Consider the following 17780-nt stretch of genomic DNA (forward strand, 5'->3'; position numbering starts at 1 on the left):
CCCCGTCGCGCCCTTCGAGCCCCCTTTTCCCCCATTCTCCCACAGCCCTATGCCACCACCCCGTTGACACCCTCCCTCCTTTTTCCGTGTCCCCTCAGGTCCGCACCCTTCCCTTGTTGTGGGAGTTTGCGAGCCGCCGCGCGTTTGTGTTTGTGTATGTGTTCGTGAGCTACCCGCGGGTGTTTCCGCGCGAGGACACACGTCTCAACTTGTCCGTGCCGTGGTGTGTGCTGTTCGAGAACATGGTGCTATTCACACGCAGCTCGGGAACCTTCTTTTATTTTTCAAAAAACCCATTAGCACTCGAAAAAAACACTTAAAAACCTTTAAAAAAGCACTAAAATTTCATAGAAAACTATTCAAACAAAAAAATAGCTAAAATTTTCCTTATCAAATTGGATTTTTTTAATTTTTCAGATTCCAATTCAGAGAATTATTAGTAGAAAATTAATAATCCTTAAAATCCTTCAAAATTCATTGAAAATTGAGAAAATTTTGATAAAAATTAATAGAAAATCAGAATTAAATTCAAAAAAATCATAGAAAATTCCATCAATTCATTTGACTACTTTTGGAATATTTTCTAAGCTGAAAACGCCTTGACATATGTTCACCCTATTATTTTAAGACCAAAATGTTAAATTGTTACTTAAAAATATAGAAATTTCATTTTAAATTCCAAAAATAAGTTGAAAAAAAAACTGAAAAATATAGATCCATTGTTGAAACCCGGTGGTTCAATTTTCACTCAGGGTTGATTGTCAAAATCTAGTTATTAAAATTTTTAATTAAAAAAACTTAATAAATCAAACATAAAAAAATATTTAAAAAACACAAACGAGAGGAAAAATACATAAATCACAATAAAAATAATAACAACACCCAAACACTAATCCTAATTAACTAAACCAAATATGACCAAACTAACCTTGCCTTCATTTTTTTTAAAAAAATAAGGTGTTTTTTTTTCAGTAGTGGCTTTTGTTTTTTTGTTGGACTCATTGCATCTTGGGATCCATCTATGTGTACTCACTCTCTTGCATACACACCCTTGACACGTATTTATATTTCTTGTTTTATTTATCTTTTGTCACCCCTTAACCACGGTTAATTGTTAAAATGAACTTTAATCACCCACTTTTCCACACGCACTCGTGCCAAATACACATTTCTCTAAACAATTAAAATGAACCAGTCGTTCACTTAGCACACGCTTCTTGCACATAGACACATCTAAGTTTATGAGAAATGAACATACCGTCACAAGTGCACGCACTACACAAAAAATGCTAAACACATACTTAATTTTTAATCAATGAATATTCATTTAGAGACCTGAGTCTGGATATCTAAGTCTCGGATCCGTTCAAAGCATTGTTTTACCCTAATAATTTGTAATTCATATTTTAAGAAGGAATTGCCATTTTCTTATTAAGGTTTACGATATAATAAAATTTCACCCATTTTTAATAACTTATTAAAATGGGCCCTTCACTAAAATCATTCCCCTCACTGCACTTTTTTCCTTTTCAATAAATGCGCTTCATGGGATGGGTACGTGCAGTCTTTCGAGCTGTCATTGCTTATAGAAGCTCTGGTTATGTCTTGAGTGGGTTATTGAGGTATTATGGTTTGATTGTATCACACAATTATGGTGTATTCTATCGTTTTTTTTCTACCTTATACGCGGTCTTGAGTGCATATTGTTGTATAGCATGAAGCTTTTGGTTGCATATGTATAGAGGTCATGGCACTTTTTTTGTAAGCTGTGAATTGTTTGGGGTGGTCAATTGGTTAGTCACGTATGTGTGTGCTTATTCTGATCAATTTCTTTTTTATGGATATTATGTTGTTTTGCAGGCATTCACTGTGATTGTCTATGTGTGTGGTGTGTGTGTAACGTATCTGAATGGCGCCTCAAGCTCCTCCTCCAATTTAGTACGTCCCCTTGGTCTCTCATGATTATTCTTTATTGTTGGAGTCTGAATTTATTGGCAAAGCAAGCTTAGCCAAGTTCATCGCACTCTCATTACCACTCATTCAAGAGGATACTGATACTTGCGATCAATTTCTAGCCTCTTACAGTAAGAGGTTTGGTCCTATTTTAGGAAAACCGTTGTCCAATTGACGTCTAAAAGTTTAGGCAAGGCTCTGTCTTTACCCTATCGGGGAGACTCTTTCACTACTGCTAGACAACTATTCTTGAATGAGGATATCCTTAAATTGTTGCAGAAGCAGACCCAGGATGTGTTGGATCCCAAGAAGGTTCTTACCACTTCTGGCATCAATGTCTCCATGATCTCCAATCTTGTGTGGAAGCAGCTATGCCAGTTCCTTCAAGACAAGTTTATGCCTACCAAGACACCCTCTAATTACCTTTTAAAGGAGTTTCTTATAGCTTCTAGAATAGTGTTAAAATGCATAACGATTGATTGGATTTTCTACCTTCTGTCCAAAATGGATCAACATAGAGCTACCAGGGGTAATGTAGCTAATGCTACATTCGGTTCCTACCTTTCTGTCTTTTTGGCATATGCTACCCCTTCCGAAGAAATTCCTACCTTGATAGTTGATCCACCAAATGCTCCTCCCCCTGCTGTCGTCATTGAGGATTTTGATTCTATCCCTCCTGTGGTAGTTCAGAGGAAACACTTAAAACGAGTGGCTGAATCAGCCCTAGCTCCTCCTCCAGCCTCCATTCCTGATCAATCTAGTAGTCACCTACCAGTTTTCCTCACAACACCAAATCTTATTAGAGCACATCGTGAGGGTACTCTGGAGATTTCCATCCCTTCAGTGGAATGCTTGGTAATTGGAGATGCAATTCCCTTCCTATGTCAAGATGTCCAACATTCTATTGAGCTCTTAGTGAGTGCATGTATCTAGCAACTCTATTCCTCTTGCTATGATGAAGTCCAATAGATCAAAGACGGAGCTAAAAAAAGCAAATGCCAAGCTAGCTTCTGCTCATGAATGCTTTTCTGATCTTTGTACCCAAATGGAGCAGCTGACTAAGATCATTGATGCTCAAAAAATGGAAATTTCCAGTTTGCACACTCAATTGGCTGACACTACCACCCAAGTGGTTGATGTAATTGAGAAACGAGATAGATTGTTGAAGGAATCTCACGAGCTTCAAGCTTTGCTAGCTGCCTAGATAGAGGAGCTTAAGATAGCCAATACCACCTTAGCATAGAGCAGAAACCTAATTCAGTACCGTAACGAGCAATTAGTCCAGTCACATTCTTCTTCACAAAGCCCTATTGTGCAGCCAATTCCTTCTTTGACCCCTGTGGACTTGGCAGTTCTCTAGAGACATGCCACATTATATCCGTTGTTTCAAGCTAAAGTGGAAAGATTGCAAACCAGGATGGATTTATTATGGTCTACATTTGTGCAATTTCAGGAGTATGTTCCTCCCAACCATTCCTTTTCTGTCCACTATCAGCTGCTGCAGAAGTTGGCCTTCTCTATTAAGCTTTCGACGATGGATCTACCTTTTCTAGAGGATGGTTGGAGTGGAGCCTGATCTTTTGATTTACTGACAAAAGTTGTCCATATGGTCTTTGAAGATTCTGGGACTTTGGATACAATGCTGATGTCTTGTATGTATCTATGAGGTGATCTGTTAATTCCAAATGATGTAGATCTGGCTTGGTATGTAGGGGATGTGGTCTTACAAGCTGCCTTATATGTCAACCATTTGGAGTTGAGGATAGAGGAAATGTTATAGTTCTATTATTCTAAAGTGGCTACTTTCCTTGATACTTTATGGCATTTAATGATTGATTTTATAGTCCTGAACTAACGACCGAATAATGCCTCCACTCATGTGTAAAACACTAACCAACTAAGGGTTGATCTTTTAGCTTATCTTTTCAAGAACCATCCATTTGATTCATCCTTCTTTGAGGCCTACCATTGATTATCTATTTTAGGTCCCTCTATTTCTAGCTTATTTTATTATCAACAAATGGCCCATCGTTATGATGCTTATTTTTCCCTTTATCAATCCAACTCAGTAGCCATCTTACCTCTCCTTTTCCAACCTCAGGGTGCTCATCAAATTCCAATCTTTACCTATTTTTATTTCATTGAAGATCAAAATGTTTCCCCTTCTCCGCCTTGTCCTTCCCCATCTATCCATATACCTTTCACTTTTCCTGCTTATCAATTAATGCCTTTCTTAATCATTTCACCTAAATTTTTCTAATCCTTTGTTTAGCTTATTCCTCATTTTATGATTTTGCCTACCCATCTCTTCATCCTCTGGGGATACATTGAATGCTGAAATGACTAGATTTTTTGGTTGATTTTTGTTGTTTTGAGGTTTGAAGGGTTGATTTTTGATGGATTTTAAGTGATGATTGGTTGTTTTGGAAGTGTTTGAAAGTTTTTTTCATGATATTGATTATGTTTTGGAAGCTCATGATGATTCTCAGCAGAAATATGAGACTTTATGATGTTCTGATAGGTTTTGTTGAGGTTCTGATTGGTTCTGATATCTCCAATTTAGCTTTTGTTTTGTTCTTATTTTCTTATGTATGAAGCATGGATTGATTATTGATGAAGGTTGAGGTCTTTTGAAAGCTTATTGAATAGTTTTTGATAGTTTGGGATGGTTTTAGTATGAGTTATGAGGTTCTGATGTTCATTGATGATCTTCTGTAACTCTATGTTGATCTTCTATAGATCTTTTGTAGAGCCTCTATTCTGTTCTATTCTATAAATCTTCTGTAGATCTTCTGTAAGTGCTCTATGGAATGTATGTGTGACTTTGGAAAATTTTTCTAAATTTTGGAAAGGATGAATCTAAGTTCAAAAGAGCTAAAACAAATGGAAGAAGTAGCTACTGAAGACTGGAAAGAAGATTAAAGTGAAGTGACAGAAGCGAGCTATGAAGAGACACTATAGTGATTCTAGTGCCCTTTCATACCTCCCATATCTCTTGGGAGGTGTATCCAAGACCTAAGAAGGATTGTTGAGGGCCATTATTGAGTATTTTAGTAAGGAGATGATGTACTATTGATTAAAAGGGAGAGATAGAGAGAGAGAGAGTCAGAGATAGTCAATTCTATCAAAACAATGTATCTATCTATGAGAGATTGAGAAAAAAAACTATGACAACAATGAAGATGAATACTATGTGATTATTTCCATTTAAAAGTGGTGTATTCTCTTGTGTTTCTTGTTTTGTTGATGGATTCTATGAAGATGTTGAAGATTATGGTTGATTCTATCAAATCCGTGGGAGATATCTACTATGATGCTGCATGAAGATTTGTTCTTTTCCTTGTCTTGGTTCTCGAAAGAATAAAATAAAAGCTTGTTGATGTTACAAGATAGATTTTCTTGCAGTAGAAACCCCTTTTGCTTGGTGTTCCTCTTGGGGCTCCAAGTGCATCATCATCCAGCTTTCTTATTAATCTAGAGATTCAACGTTATCTTAGTCATTAGTGCTAGTGTCCATAGTATGGCTAGTTTCAAAATATGGGATTTTTGAACAAGGTTAGTCTATTTTTGATATTTTGGATATAATTTATTAAAAATATCCTAAAAATCTGTAGAAAACTTCTAAAATAGGGTGACATGTAAAAAGCAAGTTGTTTTTCAACCAGTTTGGTTAGATCTCATGCAAAAAGAAGGGTTTTCAAAATCGTGTGGCGTGTGATCACAGTTTATAAAGAAACATCGTATTAGAGAATTTGGGAATCTCCCAAGTCCCACTTTCAAATAAGGGGCAAAGATTTAGCCATGTGGCTAAATCTTAACCCATCCTTCAAAGTGGAACTTGAAAAGACAACCTATATAGTAATTAGGGCAGACTCCACTTTCAAGTAACGGGATAAGATTTAATCTTGTGGCCAAATATTAACTATATTGGAAATTCCCAAACTATATGAGAACTCCCAAATTCCCTAATATAGTGTTGAGAGAAAACAATACTTCAAATGGGGAGAAGAAGAAGTAGCGATCTAGAAGAATTTTGATGAGGCATCATGGGATTTTACTCCCCTTTTGGAGCTAACAGAACCATCACATTTGCGATCTAAACAACAGAGGAAAAGCTAGTGTTTGGTGCACATTTTTGGTCTACCGGGGAGCTCCAGGATATCTAATGCTTGGAGATTGCTTCCGAGTAGTCCCAACCAAGGATTTTGTTTATCTTCACAGGTTCTTTAAATACATAGTGCTTTAATTCATTGAGCTTTGTCTTTATCTTGTGTACCTCTTGTTTATTCTTTTTCTTCTCTTCTACCTCCTATTTTCTAATTCCTTCTATCTTTGATCCCGAGTGGATATGACCTTTCCACTAAAACCCCTTCGTCATTGGTGAACTCAATATGAAAGGTTGTCAAAAGGAAAGACATGATGGGAGAACCTTCAAGCATAATTTCTAGTGATGTTTTGCAGTAGTTAGTGTAGAATATGAACATGCTTATACAAGTACAACTACAACAATAGGTGATACAAGCTTGTGCTCAAATAGAAACTGTTGTGATGAATGCTTTGCAAGCAATAGAGCATGAGGTGAAGTTGTTCAATGGTAGAAATGCATCTACATATTTGCATATCTATGCTCAAAAGATGGAGTTCTTTGGGGTGCCTCAACTTGCATGGAGCTAGTATTTTGTATAGGTTAGTGTATACATGAATCGAAAGCCCGAGTTACTCAATTATATGTGTAGTATGCTGATTGGGTAGCTTTCAAGAAGACACTCAAGGAAGAATTTACATTGAAGACACCAATTTGATTACCCACAAGTCTTGCTAGGAGTGGATTCTATAACCCAATAAGTGTCTTGTGGCTATAGAGTTATTAAGAGAATTTGAAAGTCGGTTCAAGCAGTGAGATCTTGAAAAACAACAAGCTCTTGCAAGTAAGAAAATTGAATTGTTTCTATAAGCGGTAAATCCTAAGCTTCAAAAGAAGCTTGATGATTTTTTAGAGGATTAGACTACAAAAATAGGGCTTAAAAAAAGTGGAGGCATGTTAAGAAATTTGTTACTACACTGGTGAAAAAGCATAGAAGAAGAGAATGATTGCATGTATCTAACTTGCCCAGTGTTACGGGAAAAACAGTTGATGCATTCGATAAGCCACATACTTTTGTGGCTAACCCTATGGTTGTATCTTCTATTCTCACTATTAGAGAATATGTACTAGATGAATTGGTCAAAGGCAAGTACGATCTTCAATTGAAGGTTGCACAAATTGGATGAGAAAGGACAAGAGGAAAGGGGACGAGCAACAACCCCTAAACCAGGGGAAAGATGTATGTGGTGTGATAGTTTACTACATGAAAGGAAGGATTGTGCTGCTTATCAAGAGGCCTTGGCATGACAGCTAATCTTTTGGAAAGATGGCAAGAACCATGCATAAGAAATGGGATTACCTCTTTCTTTGAATTTTGGAAAGGGAGGTATGTAAAAGTTGTTGGAAGACTTGGTTATCCAAAATACTTATGCGGCTATACATGCTTCTACTTTTGGTTTGCAATTGGATAGAATGCCTGGCCAAGTGATGGTTGGTCTAAAGGAGGCTACAATATGAACACATGCTTTGCATGAAACTAAAAATAAAAAAGTTACTAATAATAAAATGTCTCATGTAATGCATGACATTCATGGCATAATTGGTTTGGAATCACCAGTAGATACATATTCAATGTATGCATATTTAGAAAATGTACAAAAGGTGGATCTACTTGTGAAAGAGAAACAAAAGAGAGATGAAGACCATGTAGGGACATCTAAAAGAGTGAGAAAAAGAAGCGTGGATCAACCTAAAGTTGCAAAACAGGCTCCTCTTGATGAGGATGTTATGGAAGAGGTTGGGCAAGAGCAAAAACAAGATAGTAAACAAGAGGGCAAAAAGAAGAGCAAGCAACGAGGATATAAACTAAAGTCTTTTATTGAGACACCCATGGATCTTCATAAGGTTCTTGATGAAGAATGGGTCAAATGGAATTTAGCTTAGGAGAGATGCTTGGTATTTCCAAGCAGGAATTTCATTAAGAAATCATTAACATACTTAAGAGGAAGCATCCCTTTCTTGGTGATACCACTACTACATTGCTACAATTTGAAGAGAAAATAGGTTTGTTGGGCATTTGGCCTAAATATGAGCATGATGTAAGTGCTAGTTTATCTATGCAGAATGTTGCTAATCAATAGATAGTGTGTGAAAAGGAAAAGAAAGTGGCTGAAAATGCATTGTCTTGTAGCAATATGCATGGTGGAGTACGAGAGATGTAACAATATGGGAAAGAGACTCTAGGATTTATTCCTTGAAGTCATTACACAAGAAATCACTAGGTAAGGGCTATCAGTGATATAGTAGTGAAAATAGAAGAGTGTGAAACCCCTTGTGTTGCATTACTTGACCAAGGGTCCGAGATTAATGTCATTGAGCATGGACTATATGAGAATAGTGCATGGACTATGGACATTGATTATAGTTGGCATATGAGGGTTCCAAATAATTCTTCATGGGAGCTCTATGCTACATGTCCTAATGTAAAAGTGACGATTGGTGACACAAAAGAAGAGCAACAATTCTTTGTGCAAGATAATTCCTCATACGCAATAATTTTAGGATAGCCTTATATTACATGAATGTGTATGGAAACAAAGGTGCTTGATGATGGTTCTACTTGTGCAAGATTTATAAGAAAGGATGGGAGAAAAGCAGTCCAATTTCTCACCATTTGTGTTCATCGTCCTAGGAATCAAACACTTTGATGCTACAGCAGTGCTTTTCAGAGGATGCACTCGCCTCTTAATGGAATGAAGTATGTATTTAGTGCTAGTTATTCTTAGTTTTTACAGCAAACAATTCATGTTTTTTTAAGCCTATGGAAGCTATGTGCTTTTCTATGAAACGAGCTACTAAGGAACTGAGAGCATTGGGGTTGTTATCTAAAAATGAAGGCATTTCAGGTCTCTTTTATGGGCTGAATGTTACTGACACTATGGCTAAACTTTCAGGATCTATATATGTAGAAAAGGAGGCTTAAAAATTTTCAATACGTTCTTTGGACATGTATGATGTTATATCATTGTTTACTGGGCGTGAAGGATTACAATGGGCTAAAGCACTTGTGGAGACAAAGTAGAAGTGGTTGAGAAAAAAAAAGTGAAACTAGTTGCTTTACTATTTTCACTAGAAAGTGAGGCTGTATGAAAAAGTGTCAAGGCAACATACAAGCTTATGGGATCCTAAAGATATAGGTCATCAGTTTATTGTTGAATTATTACAAGCATTGAAAGTTAGTGTAGAAGGATTTCTTTTGCCTGCTAAAAGAGACTATTTTATGCAGATGTTGGCTTGGCATGGGAAAGCATTTGCATTTAACATAATATTAGTGAGTTTGGGAATATCCTAATTCCCATTTTTTGAATACTAAAAAAAGTGGCACCCAGATAACATGTCCATAAGTTTCTTAAAACCATATGATGTGACCTATCATTGGAAAGCACTTGAAAAATGGAATGTATTGAGCTATAGAGCACTCAATTTGGAGTAGTAATGTTCACATTATGACAAATCCAAAGATTTGACCATGTGTCCCAAACTTATGACAGATTCCCATATTCCCTAATATGGTGTTATTTCAACAAGTTGAAATCGGTTGTGTGGACCAGAATGTTGTCTCTCCTATGGTAATATTTACTGTGCCACATGTACCATGGAACTTGAGGCCTATTCCAGTGCCTAAAGCTTACTTGCCAAAGCTAATAGATTTGCTAAATGAAAAGATTCGCATGAAGATCTTGGAGTCCTCTTCAGTCCTATACATAAGTCATTGGTTTAGTATGCCAAAAAAGAATGGGAATTTGAGATTTATTCAAGATATGAAACCAGTCAATAAAGTGACCATCAGAAATGTGGGTGTAGATCCTATGCTTCATGAATTTGCAAAGGCTTTTGTAGGTAGACAAATCTATTCTTTGGGTGATCTTTCATCGGGGTATGATCAATTTTATCTTGCATTGAGAGAGCAAGTATATCACAACCATGAAGACTCCGTTGGGGTTAGTATGGATGCACTGTACTCTCCCACAGGGTGCAACGAACTAAGTGGCACACATGACAAATGCTATGAAGAGGGTACTCAAGGATTTTATACCACAATTGACAATGCCCTTCTTGGATGATGTTCCAATCAAAGGGTATGTAGTGGATGAAAAGAATGAAGAGATGGATGCTCATGGGTTGCAGACAGTTTGTTTTACAGACCGTATTGTGGATTGTGAAAGGATTTTGATGCATCTAGAGGAGGTCCATTTAACTCTTTCGGGAAAAAATTCACATCTTTGGAGTTGAGAGGTTTTGATTGTTGGGCATATGTGTGGGCCTTGTGGGTGAAGACCATCACTAATAAAAATAGATGGCATTGATAGAATGCGATATATATGCATGAATGTATTTGAGGTGTATAAATTCTTGGGTGCATGTGTGTTCTATTCGATATGGATCCCTCATTTTGCACATGAAGCTAATGCTCTATATTAGCTCTTGAGAAAATATCAGAGGTTTCATTGGGAAAGGAAGCATAAAAAAGCAATGAAGAAATTGAGGCGACTCTTGAAATTAGCTCCTACATTGAGAAAGATTGATTATTCACATGAAAAGCTTACATTATTACTATTGATATGAGCTCAATCAAGATTAGATGAAAAATTGGGCAAGATGATGAGGAAGGAAAAATATATGTAATTTGATTTGGTGCTAAAGTATTGTATGAACGACATAGAAGGTATCCACAGGTAAAAAGAGAATTATGGGAAGTTGTAATAGCCCTTAAATGTGATAAGGAGTATTTTATGGGTACTTCTGTAGTCATTAAGAATGATTGTTTGCCGGTATTGGGTATGATTACTAATTGTGCTACCCTGGACATTGCTATGCTTTGATGGATTACATACATAAAATCTTTGAGCCCTAAATTTCAGCATATTGCAGGAGCAAATAACCCAATGGCAAACATGGTATCTAAGGAACGCTATGAGAATGAAGATGGGATGAATGCAAGGACAACATTTAATGTAGTAAATATAGCAACAAGGTCAAAGCATGAAGACCCCTATTGATAGACCCTTTACAACATTATATCTATTTTGAAAGGTGTTGTGTAAGAAATTTCTATGTGTCACACAAAAAAAAACTGCTTAGCAACATAACTAGCTTTATGAACTGATTATTGTAAATATAAAATTTTCGTACATTCTTTTTTATGGGACCTAAAATGGGCCGGTATGAGAATTCTATATTTACAATAATCAGCTACGAAAATTCTATATTTTCGTAGCTAATATGAGATCCCATAACATATAACATAAAATTCTATATTTACAAACATGAGGAAGCTGATTTCTGCGGCTCCACTACATTTCTCCTACACCTTGGGGATTGGCCCTAAGATGCATCGCTCCAACATATAAAACATAACCCAACAAACTCCACTCTTTTCTTGTTTTGTACCATCCATGAATATATGAATCCTCACCAAAAAATCCCAAGGAAAGCGTACAACTGCTCTATAGCAAAGGCTCCTTTCCACTCAATGTACAAGTCATATCCTAGGAAAACAATTGCTATGCAATCTAGAACTGGTACCATGTCATGCATCATGCATAGTGCATATGATCCTAGTGCACAAACAATATTCAACAAATTAGAATTTTGTGATGTGGAAAAAACAACCCTTTCATGATTTTCACTAAACGTATGCTTCGATGTATGGAGACAAGCACCGATTCCTCGTGCTACTAGCCCCTTAAACTGGAATATCGCAATTCTAAATGAAATGCACAATCAACTATTTCAAAGATTCACACTCTCTTAGCCCTCTTAATCTCTTAACCTCACCCTTTCCCTCTAACGTTTAGGTTATGCTGCGTTGCATAGGTGTAGGGTATTATTTTTGTATGTATTTTTCACATAAAACGGAAAAAACATGAACTATGACACATAAACAAAGCTTAACTGAAGCCAAACTTCATGCCTCAGCTTTGTTATACAACCACAACCATGAATCATAATTTTCTTTAAAAAAATTATTCCATAATATGAATTCCATTTCAACCATCAAACATCAACAAGAAACAAATTTCCTTCGTAAAAATGAGGCATACCGCTTTTTTACGTGTTGTGGGTTTTTTGAATTATTTTTCCAAGTTACCAAAAAAACGACCAGTAGCAAATCTTCAATGCTGAACATCTCTCCTCAGCCTCCTCTTGAACTTAGCAATCCGGTTCATACCGGATAAGCATCCTTCAACCGGTCTTCATCCTTCATATGCATGAACTGCCCCTTAAGGAGAGAGAGAGGGAGGAGAGAGAAAGACTGGTTTTTGATAAGGCCATCCGAGCAGCCATTTGACGTGCGAAGATTGGCGATAGGGAGCAAAGAAACACACAAGGTTAGGGATGTAATCGGTTTAGGGGATTGCTTTCAGCCTCCATAGGCGGGGCCCCCTCTCCCAAATCATCGCCTACACAGGAGGACGCCATTGCCATTTTTTTTCGGGCAAAAAACAATCCCCCCCCCATGAAATCAAAATTTTAGGCCCCCCCCCAAATGAAGCCTTTTTTGGTCTTGGCCTTCCGAGTACTACCATTAAACTGTGTGGCATCCAAATCATCTTCTCAAAATTCATGGGCGTTCGTCTCAAATTCCCCCATTGCCGGAGTCTCATTTGACATGTGGAGAAATTATGAAAATTTCCCAACCATCACTTGGTGGGTCTTTAAAGCACTTTTGGAGTTTTGCCACTTAAAATTATATTGATTGCAACTACCGCCTTCAAGGAAGTCTATTTTCTCCTGAAATTCTAATTTTTTGGCTATTTTTAAGCACTTTTTGATGTCAAAAATCAATAGTGACATGCTTAGTGTACCAATATATTGAGTGGATCTCATTTTTTCCTAAGATTTTTTAAAAATAAAATAATATGGCAAGATTCAAGCTTTTGGGCATCAAGAAAGCCCTCTGAATGGAGATGAAAACAAGAAGAAACCTTGTTGGTCATGGAAACCTTGTTCTTTTCTATTCAAGATAGCACCATAGCTCCTCTCTCTTCTCCCAAAAAGCATAAAATAGACACATCTTGCCTTGTCCTCCTGTTAGAGACCATTTTTTAATGGAACTCCAGTTGCATGCCCTTGGTAGCTCCACCTATGGTCAAGCTCTACCCCTAGAGTTCATGCCCATGATTTGCAGTGCAAATCACGTTGATCTCCTTGCTCACTCCCACACAACTCTCACATTTTACTGAGTCACTCTTCAGTTACCTAAGTCACTAACATGTCTTATTCCATGTCCCATGCTCAAACCTAGTTAATTGTTGAGCTTAGTGACTTCCAAATAAAAATAAACTTAAATAACCCCTTGCATTCTATCCTATGACCTGTCCTAAAGATCTTGTAGACCAAGTATGGAGACTTACATGATTCATAACATCTCTATTTTTCACACTGTAAGCATAAAATCCGAAGACATCCACCCCCTCCTAACCTGCACATCCTCGGGCATGTCCCAATGTCTTATGGATATGCTATGTTAGAAGAATTATCCTCTGCCATGCCAATGTCTTCATCCTCTACGTCTTCTTCTTCCATATTCTCATGTTCATGCCTAGTATGCAACTCATATAATGAATGCTCTTTGCATTTAAAGAGCTTAATATGTTTGCCACCCATTGGAATCCTTAGAGCTTTCCCATGCATCTCATGTTTACCGCAGCACAGAGGAGCGAGAAATGGAAAAAAGGAAATAGCAAAAGGCGCTGGACAAAAGGAAGAAAAAGGCACCTTAACTGGTAACCAAACCCTGAAAAAATTAAAAGCACGGGCACGACCCTCAAGAAGTCTTAGAGTCGCCCAAGGAAAGTAAAAGAGTAAAAAGTGCACCATTAAGTGTGAAAGCGCTCACGAATCCTTGTAAAAGAGCGCCACGCTCACTCCTGTGCAAATTTTATGCATTAGTTGGGAATATGATAGATTAGAGCAGTGGGAAATGAGAAATGGACTAGGCTAATGGCTGGCCATGTAAAAAAGGGGATGACCGAAAAGTAGGGCATGTATATAAAGTTCAAAAAGTGAATGAGAAGATCATTCTTGTGTGTGGCCAAAGCTTCTTCTTCTTCTTCTCTTGTTTCTTGCCTTCTTGCTTGTGCTTGAGAGAGGGATTGAGAGAGTGTGAGGGAGTGATTGTGTGAGAGTGAGGGATCTTGGAGAAGAAGCTCTCCATCTTCTCTCTTCATCTTCTCCTCCTCTCTTCTCTTCTCTTGTCTCGCGTGTGGCTATGGAGGATGAAGCTCATGGGAGAGGGATTGAGGTTGCTTGAGCTTGCCTCAAGGATCGTGGAGCTACCGGTGTGGAAGAAAGAGGAGGGTACTCGATCAAGCATCAAGGTAAGCTCACTACACCCGTAAGGTAGGCATTGCGTGTCGACTATGTGAGAGGTAGCCATGGCCGCTCGGTTCGAAACACTTGAGCAATAAGTGGTCCGTAGGTCTCGGGGTAGAGCTTGTAGCTCCCCTTCATCTCATTTAATGCATATGTAGCATTGTCGAAAACAAATCCTACCATAGATGGACCAAACCACCACTTTTCCATCTTTCAACTGGCACTATGCTGATTTTCCAAACTGTTGTCAGAAACCAACACCCAGTCCCCTTCCTGTATAGCTTGTGGTCAAAGTCTATGCCACTTGTCAAACCTCTTCTTGTTCTTGATTTTTGTAGTTTTTAGTTTTTCCATGGTTATCTCAATGTCTTCAGGCCTTCTTTCTAACTGTGTAATGCATAGGCCTAGCAACTCTTCTCTATTCAGACCCTCTATTCAAACACACTCCAAGTAGCAATAGTCTCCTCAATAGGCATGATTGCCTGCTATTGATATATTAATTTAGCAAGCATAAACCTTGTAATCGACCCATTTAAAAGCAAAGGGTAACTTTCTTGGCCACTCTTTCATCCTGTCCTTGCATGACTTAATGATAGGCTGATGACCCTTTCACTTTTGCCATTTTCTTCAGGATAATAAGATGAAGTTAAAGCTAACTTGATACCCAATCATGAAAAGAAGTCACGAGCCTCATCCACATCCAATTCTCCTCTATCAATTACCACTTTAACAACACAACCATACATGCAAAAGACTTCTTTCAATAAGAATGTGCAAATTGCTTAAGTGGTTTTTATACTAAGAGCTCGACCTTCCACTTGATTTGTCAAGTCTTCTTGTGAAAGCATAAGATATCACATATTCCATAAAATTGTAGGTATAGTAACCAAATCAACTACCCATTTGTAATGCATAGACAATGAATAAGTGGTTGTAAACCATCCCTATGCTTTACCATGAAATACATCTGACAAATAGTGCATGATTCCACATCATGCTCCACATCTTTATACATGTTTTTCCACCAATACTTCTCTTTGATATTGGAAAATGTGTCCCAAATTCCTCTATGTCCATCCCATAAGCTTTCATGAAACTCCTCCATCACCTATTGTTTAGAAGCCCTATCCCCCAATACACATACAAAAGCTACTCATTTTTCCTTGCATTCTTTCATAAATATACATCTTTCAAGAAAAACACATAAGCTTTTCTTTTAATGCTTTTGAATTCAATTTCAGACCACTTAGCCTTCTTTGTCATGAGGTTGAGATATTGGCCTATTTTCAATCAATCATCCTTTTACAATTCTTCCAAAAGTTGTGTTCTCACTAAAGCATAACACTGTCGATGCTTTTTCTCTAATGCCCATCTCTTCTTCATGGTTGAAAGCTCATTTCTTATTGTTGAAATCCTAGTTTCAACAATTGTACCTGATGTATTTGTTATTATATAGTTGTACCTGTATTAATGACAATTGTACTTGCATTTATGATAGTTCTACTTGTTTTCAGATCTGTATTTGAAATAACAATAGCTACATACTCATTCCCTGCTATCATAAAGTCATCTTCAGTACCCATCATGTCATCCTCTTCATCTTCCATCAACTCCTCCTCACCTTCAAGCCTTGCATGTGAAAGCATGTTAGCCATGGGGTTTTCTCTACCTGCAATAATATGCTGCGAATTAGGGTTAAGGGAATTTATATATGCAATCCACTGTAACATGACAATATTGGGAGTTGAGCAATTCACTATCATGTCCAACATAGGTAGACAATCAGTTTCTACCACTACATGAGCTCCCATAAAATATTCCTTATCACATTTAAGGCTTGTCACTACACCCCAAATCTCTCTTTTGACTTGAGAATACCGTCATTCTAGCTCATTGAGGACCTTTGCTCCAAACCGAATGGCATACCTATTCCCATCAGCATTATCTTGACCCACTACCCAACCAATGCTAATTGGATTTGTATCCACAGTGAGAATGATAGGCTTTCCATTCTCATCATTTGCTCTCTTTAGTGTTGGATCTAAAATCAATAAGCTCTTTAACTTTTAAGCTACCTTCATATGTTGTTTACCCCACCAAAACTTTCACTTTTCTCAAGAGCTAATATAAACTCTCAGCCACATAAGCAAAATGTGGAATCCATATTAAGTAAAAGACACATGCATCCAAAAATATTCTCACTTTGAATACATTCAAACATGTCTCCGACATCCTACTTATGACATCAATCTTCACTCGTGCGGTTTTCTTCCATATGGTCTACACATGTGCCCAACAATCAATACTCTACTCCAAAAACTGACTTTTCTTCCATATGGTCTACACATGTGCCCAACAATCAATACTTCCTCTACTCCAAAAACTAACTTTTCTCCTCATAGATTCAAATGCACTCCGTCAAGATAGCTCAAAATCTTGTCACTAATCAACAATATGATCAGGCACAAATCTTCTACATCCCTCCTCATTCAGCTCTTCATTCTTCTCATGGATATCACACCCTTTTATCATCACATCATCAAGAAAGGGTAAGGTCAATTGAGGGATATACTCCCTCAAAACTTTATGCATAGCATTCATCATGTGTGCCACTAAATTGGTTGCTCCCTATGGAAGCATATACATCCTAACCAATCCAAGCAGTGTCTTCATGGTAGTGATATCTTGGCTTTCTAATGCAGGATGAAACTGATCATATATCCTAAATATAAATATCCCATAGGGTGAATTGCCTTGCCTACAAATTCTTCGGAAAATTCATCCACTATATCGGGCTAGATCCAATATTCCTTATGGTGGCCTTATTAATTGGTTGTAAATCCTATATAAACCTTGAAGAACCATTCTTCTTTGGAACAATAAACCACCAATTTGAATATGGAGCTAAAGAGGGCTCCAAAATCTGCATCTTGATCTTCTCATTCAGAAGCTCCATTAGCTTAGGCAAACATGCCCGAGGTACTAGAATAGGCTTTAAATGTTGGATGTCTTTTATTTGGAAACCTCTCATGCTATTTGGGAGTATCTTATCTCAACGTTTGAGAAGAAATCGATCACCGAAATTTTATATCTCCAAACTTGTTTGAAGAATCTTCAATATAAGGTTGGTACCTCTATGCACTCTCATATCGAGGCTTTTAAAGACATTATCAATCAGCATGGTGATGCCGGCGCTCCTGTTGCTAAAAATTAGATTGTTACTCAACTTCTTCATACCATCAAAGATCCTTTATATGACAATATCATCACTATTTTGTCTAACAAGGATGATATCCACTTTGACAAAGCATGTATATCTCTTATTGAATATTCTCAACGTCATGAGCATCATTTGGAAAAATCT

The 17780-nt window shown here is 37.4% G+C and overlaps 1 protein-coding gene across 1 annotated transcript in view; it reads right to left on the reverse strand.

Moving 5' to 3' along the window:
• LOC148035870 (uncharacterized) overlaps positions 1–17780 on the reverse strand; it is a 53493-nt gene that overhangs the window by 18560 nt on the left and 17153 nt on the right. The window contains exon 3 of the mRNA XM_087678854.1: positions 15879–16085. Within this exon, the coding sequence (XP_087534980.1) occupies positions 15879–16085 (207 nt within the window). The remainder of the gene's footprint in view (positions 1–15878; positions 16086–17780) is intronic.

Source organism: Lygodium microphyllum, chromosome 5 (assembly GCF_053477565.2).
Source record: "Lygodium microphyllum isolate KBCC chromosome 5, Lygodium_microphyllum_v1.1.10, whole genome shotgun sequence".
Lineage (NCBI taxonomy): Eukaryota > Viridiplantae > Streptophyta > Polypodiopsida > Schizaeales > Lygodiaceae > Lygodium > Lygodium microphyllum.